This window comes from Brachyhypopomus gauderio, unplaced genomic scaffold, assembly GCF_052324685.1.
Source record: "Brachyhypopomus gauderio isolate BG-103 unplaced genomic scaffold, BGAUD_0.2 sc75, whole genome shotgun sequence".
Lineage (NCBI taxonomy): Eukaryota > Metazoa > Chordata > Actinopteri > Gymnotiformes > Hypopomidae > Brachyhypopomus > Brachyhypopomus gauderio.
This window is the reverse complement of record NW_027506896.1, coordinates 169659-179920: the sequence shown is the minus strand read 5'-3', so window position 1 is coordinate 179920 and position 10262 is coordinate 169659. Positions and strand designations below refer to the sequence as shown.

At 42.0% G+C, this 10262-nt stretch overlaps 1 protein-coding gene across 1 annotated transcript; it reads left to right on the top strand.

Moving 5' to 3' along the window:
- The first annotated feature begins 1834 nt into the window (after positions 1-1834).
- boka (BCL2 family apoptosis regulator BOK a) lies at positions 1835-9757 on the top strand. The gene is made up of 5 exons (XM_076990388.1): positions 1835-2119; positions 2314-2627; positions 3771-3899; positions 6200-6363; positions 8196-9757. The coding sequence occupies exons 2-5, from the start codon at positions 2399-2401 to the stop codon at positions 8319-8321; spliced, it is 648 nt and encodes a 215-aa protein (XP_076846503.1). The 5' UTR covers positions 1835-2119; positions 2314-2398; the 3' UTR covers positions 8322-9757.
- Positions 9758-10262: the final 505 nt, after the last annotated feature.

The following is a 10262-nucleotide window of genomic DNA, read 5'->3' as shown; positions in this document are numbered from 1 at the left end:
TTTAGATTTTTTTACCAACAGTTCCATTTGAGTAGTGATTCATCCAACGTCTCTATATAATTTTCGACATCCTTTTTTACAGTATTTTTAGTTTGTATGTGTTTTGTGAGTCTTATAAGCTCATTGAATTTTATTCTGCTTTTGCTCAAGGTCTTTACTCCGTTCCTTCTTTGTACACATTCACAAAACACTTTTCCCTCTAGGGTGCAGTATTGTAGCTACATAAAGTAATAAAATGTCCTTGGGTGAATACAGTACCGTATATAAAGACTCGGCCGTGGTCTGGTGTCTGGTGTGCAGTTTTTGCTCAGTGTTTGAATATACAGATCACCCTGTAAATGTGATTACAGACGGGAGTACTGAAACACTCACAGGGGCTCCTAGAGCCAATAAACCCGTGTTCCCCGCACCCCAGCAACAATGCAACAGCTCACACAAAATAGTTTGGACTACTTGAGAAGTAGGTGTGTTTATATAAAATGCTCTCATATATTTTTAGCATTTATTTTCAGATTCTTTTGTCTCAGTATAGGTACAACATTGTATACGCCTCGTGGAAGGCTGCCCTGGTTACCAAGGCAACAGTCTGGAAAGTTCAGATTGTAAACTGGGTTCTTGTAAGGTTGCACTGATCCTGAAAACGAAAAACGTTCAGATCTGCAGATCTGTTTATCAGATTAAATGTACTATATAGCAAAGGCATAATCCATTATCTTATATCGGTATGTGTTTATAACTAAACAGAATCGTAGGTCTATAGGCATGTAGCCAATGCCAAAGCAAAAGATAAATCCTGAAATTTCTCAACACCTGTTCGCCAGAAACACTTTCTTGGGAAACAAACTGTACGTGGGCTTGTTTTCCAAATAATTGGTGAACTCTACCACTTCAGTTGAAATACCGTTCAGCGCTACCCGGGGGAAAAAGTCAAATTCCCTCTGTGTTTTGGACAATCATCAGTCATTACAAATCTTGAAGGCCTCGAGTGTTTCTTCAGGTCTTCACACACATTCCGTTTTGAACAGTTTGTGCACAAAGAGGAACCTGCTGTGGGTCGTTAGTTCTTCTCACACAGGCTCATTCTCGCCTACGGTGTTGACGAAAACTGCCTCGATCTTGTAGTTTCTGTTCAGTTTTGTTTAGTGTGTCCAATTCATGCTGTTCTGGTGATCTCATCTGGTAGTTGTAGGTTAGATCTGCCAGGCTTTTGGATCTGTTAAAGAAACGTGGGCGTTTTTCGTCAGAAATGTACTGGTAATTAGAGAGCGTGTTAAAGCAAATCCTAGGTCTGTAACTGTGTCTATAGTGAGGTAAAGATTGAGGATATTTTGCTTGAACACAGGGCGGGTAGGACTAATTAATTTCAAACCGTAAAGACTTCTGATGAAAAATCTTGGAACACAAGTTATAACCTGTCATTTTTCACCTTTGAGTTACCTTCGGCTTAAATTCGTGTATTGATATCGTTGATAGTTACATGCATATGGAAAAAAAACTGTTAGGCATACTTTAGGAAAGCTGCTCAATAACGTCTTTTAAGAGTCTTCATAATAAGGATGGTTCATAACTAGACCTAGTTTGCTCTGAGCAAAAGACCTTAGTTATAATTGGCAGCATATAAAACTCGACTGCTCCTACCGACACGAACACGTGTAATACTAATTAATAAGCTAAATGTATTAGAAATGAATTGCTAAAAATTGATACAGGACGTGGGTTGGTTCTTTGCCAGAGCCGCTGTGAGGGGCGGCCGACACACCTCGGCGCTCCGCCTCCGTCCTCCGGGCGAGCGGGTTGTCCAAAGAAGGAAACAGCCTCAGATTCAGTTTAGTCACTATCTGACAACACCAACGGCATTCTGGAGAAAAGTCATAATATTACCCGCAAATCTGCGAGTCGAAAGCGAGGAGACAGGCACGTAACGTCGAAGTTTTTTAAAACACCGGAGATAGTTATCGGGTGGTGACATTTCACAGATAACCGACTTCAAGCAATTTTTGTAGCTGTTTTTTATCTGTTGCGCGTCGCAATTTACTTGGATTTAGTCTCTGGTGTCTAAACCCAAATCAGATGTAGACTAATCCAGAGTGGCAAGAGCCCCTGAACAAGGCAAAGAGAGGTGAGTGGTTGATATCTTAAGAAAAAAAGGAATATTTCAATGTAAGTGATAAAAGAAAGCGGACGTGAGCTGAGCCTGCAGGCGTCGCGTGGTTCTGGTCCATTTACAGCACACGTCGCGATCCTTTTGCACGTGCTTGACAACTTTTTACTAATACGTGAACATCGGTTACGAGAAGGTTGCTCTCTCAACAGGACAGGAAGCTTGTGTCGGCGGAGTTAGCGGCGTGACCGTACACGGCGTGGGAGGTGGACGTTTGTTTGTAAATAACGGCCTCTCATGAATGGTATGGATGTGTTGCGCCGCTCGTCGGTGTTCGCAGCAGAAGTGATGGAGGTGTTCGAGCGCTCTCCGACGGACAAGGAGCTCGTCTCTCAGTCCAAAGTGTTGTGTAGGGACTACATCCACTCCAGGCTTAGTCGCGTTGGATTTGGATGGTCTAAGCCTGACCATGGACTGTCTTCGGGAGGAACACTCGGAGAAGTCTCATCTGTCCTCCTCTGGTTAGGTACAGTTGGTTTTCTTGCCTTTGTCTTTTTTCTTCTGATTTTTGTGTCTTAATCTGGTATTCTGGAAATACTATATTTATTATTATACACAAAATCTAATTATAGTTAGTACTGTTGAAAACCTTTAGATTTTTTTTCTAAATGTGGCATTCTAATTGAGATGTACACATCCACTGTATCTAATGAATGCATGATAATTCGTTTGATTATTATTATTTATTATTATATTAGTATCATCATTATTATTATTACAACATTTTAAGCACATAGTCTGCTGCACCTGTTAGTATGTTGTTGCGAAAAGCTGGTGAGTCTGTCTATTATGAAGGGCTTCTGAACTATAGACCATTTTCAGTCAATAATGTTTTAGGGTAATGCTTTGGCTTTTGTATCTATGAAAATGCATTGGAGAGCAAAGCTCAGACGGGGTTATGCAATAACCACCCCCTGCATTCCTCTCCTCCTTTGCCCTCTTGGAGATTCCTTTATACCCGTCGATTTCATAATGCCTTACGGCACAGTTTAGCAGCCATATCAGTGCCTCACCCACTGGGGTGTTTACTACTTTGTGATTTTTTTATTTTATTTTAATCCAACATAGCATGGGGATTACGAATGCATTCATATCATTCTCTATGTACCCAATAACATTTAAGTAAAAAAAATCTGTCACAGTCAAGTATACTGTAAGCCAAGACATCACATGAATCTAAACAGCATGGCGAGGTAGTCTAATCTGACTTACCTAAAAAGGCAACTTCTTTTAAATGGACAGGGTTGGATATATTTGACCTATTGTCCAAAAAGAGCTTTGTATGGACAAAGCATGTAACAATGTGGATCATTCCAGTTGTTATCAGCCAGCAGATCTGTGTTGGCTGGGGATAGTTGGGGAGGTTCCCACCCTCAGATCACCCTGTTTAACCCTTTCAGACAGAGTCAGATTTAATCACACACTTCTGAGAAACAGAAGTCAACAACCTTAATTCTTAATTTTGTAATTAGCATTGAACATACAGGAATGAAATATTAATAAAGAGAATAAGATTGCATAATTGTACACACATGCACATACACACATTGCCATGTCATGGTGCTGCGATAATTCTCTTCCTACATTAATGCTGTTATGTGTCTCCTAGGTGACGAGCTAGAATACTTACGGCCCAACGTGTATCGCAACGTGGCTCGTCAGCTGAATATCACCGTGACGTCGGAGAGTGTGGTTTCTGATGCTTTCCTTGCTGTAGCTGCAGAAATATTCTCCACAGGTTGGTCAGAAAACTTGCCTACACATTCAGGAGGGATTTTAATTCTTTTTTTACTTGCTGATAATGGAAAAGTAATCAGTGGTGTTCAGTATCAGTATGAATATTCAGTATCAGTTTGCTGTGCATATTCAGAATATTGTTTTTCCCCTCATTAGAACAGCACATTTTTAGTGGGATCACATAATGTGGAACATATGGGTACTGTGATGTGATCATGATTGTGACTATCAACAAGACGAAGAAACTCTTAGACCGTGAAGAAACCACAGCTTTGCTGGGAATCCACAGCACTGTGCATTTACTGGGCCTCATGCAGGGTTAGAGGTGATTGATCTGCACATTCCACCATTACTCCTTTTAGGGGATGTTAAAATGGACGCTTTTTTAACGTTTATGTACACATGCTGAAAGCACTGCTCTCTTCTAGAGAACTTTGAGAACACCAAAGGATCTTTTAGCATAAACAAAGTCCAGGCGTAGGGGAAAAAAACACATCCCCTCAGGGTCCGAGTGTACAGGCTGGGTGGACATCTGAGAAGTGATCCATGACTTTTGCATGCACTATCAGGTCTAGTGAGGATAACTTCATCTGAAATCCCAATGTCACCGTTCACAACAGGGAACTTGAGGGGCTAAACCCTAGTCTATTTTCAGAACTGTTTTTCCAGTGTGAAGGATCAAATTTCATGACGAAACCCTCCCCATTTTTTTCTTCCCTAAATCATTTTGTCTTCTTCTTAAACCAGAACACACCCTTAAAAGTCCTGCAGTGCTAATGTACTAGTGCCAGTGGTTCCTCAGGTCGGGTGAAGCTGACCGTTGTATGGTTACAGACAGGCACTTCTGTGTCATAAACCATTGCTTGTACCAATCCAGGTGTTCTATTGGTATCTGGAGTGAAAAGACTTTGGCGTCTCTCTGAAAATGATTCAGTGTTGACTCATCACAGATCTGTTGTTCACAAAAAACCTTTTCGAGCCTCACAACAGAAGGCGTCTTGTTTTGTTTTGTGGATGATTTAACAGGAAACCTCACAGTCACAAAAGCAGTGTACCTTGGGCAAGGTCATTTTGTCACCTATGATTGAAGAGGCCAACTGTTATAACTTAAGTATGACAAAGGGCATACTTACCTTATCACCAAACTAACCTGTAAAAAGGTCCAATGTACCTGTGTGCATGTTGTGTGTTCGGTTTGGATTAGTTTAGATTTGTGACATGGTGAAAGTGTTTTCTTGAACTCCACATCAGACCATATATATTAGGCACAGACAGTGTGGAGTCTTCATGTGCTTATCAGGCCTGGATTGGTTCTTTTTTCTGCTCAGTAGAAGAGGAAATTGAGGGTGTTTTCTGGTTGCCAAACCACATGTTATCTCAGCCTCCCATGCTGCATGGTAACCTCCTCACACTCCGTCTGTCCAGCGCTGCTTCCTCTCCACACTTCTCTTTCTCGGGTGAACATGGACTACCATATTTTTAGGCTTTTATTATCTGCCAGGGTTGAAGTTCTGTTAGAAATTCTGACATTTTTCGTCCTAACTACAAACTACAGTTTTCTGATGCTCACGTCGCTTGCCACATCACAGCTGTATGGAAAATATGTATTAAATAGGTGCATTTCTGTGCATACGTTAAAGGTCTGCATGTGTTGTGGTCTTTATAGAACCGTTGTACCCACATAATCATATCATTCAGTCCTCTTCCCATGCAGAACATGTTTTAAAGGTTTAAAATAGCGAGTACTGTAGTAAAAAGGAAAGGAGAAGTGAATAGCTTTCACTTCTTCATTTTAAACCTGTCTGTGCTGCTTGTACTGTGTAAAGCGGCTGGCTGTGTAAAGCATTGCTCAGCGTGAGGCGGTTGGCTGTGATGCATCTGACTGGTACTGAGTCACACAGAGAAGGAGCAGCAGCTGTGGAGGAAACGGCCACTGCCTTCTCTTCTAAGCTGATTCACAGCCCTTTTGACTGTTATCTAATAAACACACACACACACACACAAGCCATCACTTCCAGCGTGTGACAGTTTAGTAGCTGAAGGCTGAAAGCAGCATGGATGAGGAGCTGATGTATTGTAAGGCTGGTGAGCGGTACCTTTGCCACACTCTTTCCAAGCCATGTACACACCTGTGTGCAGATTAGTGGGACTCTACATCACATTCTGGCACGTTTTATATCTATTTGGATGTCAATATGTGTGATTTGTTGGTTTTGTGATTGAGCTCTGCTTCTCTCTCTCTCTCTCTCTCTCTCTCTCTCTCTCTCTCTCTCTCTCTCTCTCTCTCTCTCTCCCCCTCAGGGGTCACATGGGGTAAGGTTGTGTCTCTCTATGCGGTTGCTGGAGCTTTAGCGGTGGACTGTGTTCGCCATGGTAACCCCGCCATGGTGCACACCATCGTTGACTGCATGGGAGAGTTCGTCCGCAAGAGCCTCGTGTCGTGGTTAAAGAAGAGAGGAGGTTGGGTGAGGACCATCTCAACATCTCAACCAAATCACATGTACATTTGTGTACAATCTGGAACAGTATCATTAGTGTCTCTCATTGAGATCTGTTGATACTCAATTAGATGAGTGTGTGTGTGTGTGTGTGTGTGTGTGTGTGTGTGTGTGTGTGTGTGTGTGTGTGTGTGTGTGTGTGTGTGTGTGTGTGTGTGTGTGTGTGTGTGTGTGTGTGTGTGTGTGTGTGAGAGAGAGAGAGTGAGTGTGAGTGAGTGAGTATAACTGATTTAGCTGGACATTGCATTGTGGGATATGGGAATGTTTGTCTGTGTTGTACTGAGTGTACAGCTTCCCTGCTGAGTTGTATGTGCTGTTTGTTTCTTTGGGGGATGGAGCTCACAACATGAATATATCATACATCAAACCCCCCTCTGCTGTTCCTCTGTTTTTGTAAACCCTGGTCAGAAAGAGACCAGCCTGTTGTGTATACTTTTACACAGTACTTATGTTGAAATCTACAGTTGCTCCTGTGAGATGACACACCCGTGTGTGTGTGTGTGTGTGTGTGTGTGTGTGTGTGTGTGTGTGTGTGTGTGTGTGTGTGTGTGTGTGTGTGTGTGTGTGTGTGTGTGTGTGTGTGTGTGTGTGTGTGTGTGTGTGTACGGTATCCCATGCTGAACTACGGGCTGTGTCTGCACATGTTAGAGTGCTACTGAGCTTGTCAATCAGTCTCCATGCAGACTGCACATGTCCCAGGAACTGTATTGTCCTGGTAGCCAGTAAGTTAGGCTTTACTCCTCCTTCTCTAAGGCCTGCTAGACAGGTCTGTTTTCTATGTAAACATTTCTTCCCCTGCAGCACTGTTGTAGATTCAGTATTGGGGTTTCCTCATAATGATTCATAAAGGAGAGAAGACTGGGATAACTGACTCCAGATCCATTTCAGTTGCAGTATTTAAAAATGTCAGATGAGTTCAAAGGTAATGAGAAAAGAAACAGATCAGTTTTGTAGTTGCTTCTGTGTTGTGTTGTAATGGCTCATCTTTGGATTGTAAAGACTCTTTGATCTAGGTATCAGTAGGTAAAATGGACTTTAAACAAACAGGAGGTAAATCTATAGGCTAAGAATCATTGTCTATACTGACAGTTCTACATTTTTCAAGGTTTCCCACTAGGGACTTGGCTATAGATAAAGCAGGCACACCCACAAACCTGCTTGACAATAACCACTGGATATAGACGTTTGTGAAATTAATACATAAAACATACATACTGTATGTTATGTGAATGAAGAGAGCACTGGTGTTTGAGTGTGTTTGTGAGCTTTTCTGCTTACATACTTGTTTGTATGTTCTGCTTAGCAGATAATGCCTTTGAGATTATTAAAGGACCATGCACACACACATCGCTGAATTCCATTATGTCATTATGATAAAGGATATCTTAACAATGTTTACACATCCCCAATGGCTTATGTCTTCTTATTTGGGTCTTACTGGGAGTTACGCTTTGCTTATCAGACCATGTTATGTTGTGCTGTCATTACATAAGCAGCCAATAGGTGGCAGCCACAAAGAGGAATTCTCATACCATGCCTGGTTATTGGCACAGTGAAAAACCATGAGTCATTACTTATTAAAGTCTTATAAAAGTCTGTGCTGTCCTACTAGCCGAGTGCAATTTGCCCCTGATAAAGGTGCACATCTGTGTATATGTGTGAGTGCATCGATGGCATTTGGTCTACTAAAGATTGTTGTCTAAACAAAGCTTTGGTGGGTAGAGATGCAGTGAACCGGACTAATGCATCACAGTGTTTTCTTGTTTTAACGTCCATCTCTCTTTTTTTTTTCTTTTCAGGCTGACATCACAAAGTGCGTAATCAACATGAACCCCAGCTTCCATTCCCATTGGTTGGTGGTGGTGGCCTGCACGTGTGTGCACTACATGAAAGCTGTGGTCTTCTATCTGCTGAGGGAGAAGTGAATCGTGGGAATGTTTTTTTTTGTTTTTTTGGTGGGGGGGGGGGGGGTCCTGTGCCTTTTAACATAGTGCTTCATTCTCTATGAAGCTTTGTGTTTTCAGGCTGGTTCGGTACTGTCATACATAGAGGATACAAAGAGCATAAGTACACAATATGGGTAACTGAATGTAGTCATCTGTCCATCAGACCTATATGAACATGAAGTTGGGGTGGCTCTGTGGTGGTGGGAGCCTCCACTCTTCTGGGAATACCTTGCACAAGATTTTGCAGTATGAATGAATGTGCCCATTATACATCTAATCCATGTTAGATAAGACGTTGTGGCTCGCAATCAACCTTCCAATTCAGGTTGAGGTCAGAGCTCTATGCAGGTCACTAGAGATCCTCTTCAAACTGTGTTTATGGATGCCTCTTTGTACAGCGAAACAGGGAAGGGTCCTTCCACAAAGTTAATAGTATGCCACTTTCCACAATGGGTTTGTATGTTGGAGTATTGACATTCATTTTCAGTGGAACTAAGTCATAACCTGGGTAGAAGGATCTCACACCATCATCCCTCCTCATCCAGACTTTACTGCTGGCACTTCTGCATTTGAGTAGCTGCCGTTGTGCTGCCGTCCACCAAACCCAGATTTGTTCATCTGCCAGTGAAGTGTGATTCATCATAGCAGGCAGCATGTCTCCACTGTTCCAGTGGCCACGTGCTTTTCATCCACCCAGCCGACCGTGGCTTTGTGTGCATGAAGCTCCTGACACAGTTCTTGTGTGTGGAACTGTAACGAAGCCCCGCTCTGCTCGTTTATGTGTTCTTCCACTTCTTGACTGGGCTGGGGTTTCTCCTAGATGCTTTCATTCCACTGAAATGGCACTAACAGTTGACTGGGACATTCACAGTACAAGTCACTGAGCTTGTCTGTTTGTCTCTGTGTATCAAGCTGTGTGCTTGAGTTCATGTACTTGTTAACAGAGTGGCTGAAACACCTTAACTCGGTGATGATAGATGTCAAGATAGTTTTGATCAACAGAGTGAGATATTTTAAAAGGACTTAACAGTGGAAGCAAAGGCCTTGTTTAATGTCGATCTCGAATAATCCATCCCTGGGCATAAACAGGACATCTGAATTCTTCATTTTTCCCAAGCTTCATATGTACAACCTACCAACATAGTATGAGCTCTCAGTCCCGAGCCTCCCACAAAGGTGAAAGGTCAGATGTTTTCCTTTGCCGTTATGACCGTGTAGTAATATTTATGTTGCTTCATGAACTTTGCACATTGATTGCGAACCCATATTGGTGTCGGTCACATTGTGTTACAACATTCGGTTTTATTTTATTCTCTTTTATATTTCATATTTTATTCTGTGAATAACCACACATTGCTATTGTGTGTGTATTGGAATGTCACCCTGAATGTTCTAAATAAATGCTGATAAATACATATATATATATTGTGTGTGTGTGTGTGCGCGCGTGCACGTGCGTATGCACACTACAACATATACTATGATGTATAAGAATGAATTTTTTACCAAACGCCATCACATGATTACACATATTGGGTACACATGATGTAACAGTCGCCTCATGCAGTCATACATGCTGCAGTCACAGCACAGGTTTCATTCTCTCTGCCAACACTGCATGCAATGGCCACAGAAAACAACATACTGCTTACATTATGTTCATTGTTACTGTGGGAATCACAATGAGCACAGTAGGACTATTTGCTACTTGTAAAAAAAAGAGCACAGGTACATTACAGGGTTGAATACTTAATACATCCACATGGGACCGTTGTTCAGTTAATGGAGTATTGGTTTCACAATCATCAAAGACTTTGCAAAAACCTTTTTACTGGGTCCGACAGAATAGAACAAGCCCCATAGGACATGCTCCAGATCACGTTGTTTAACAGTGGAACTATGTCAACCTGTCTTTAAATA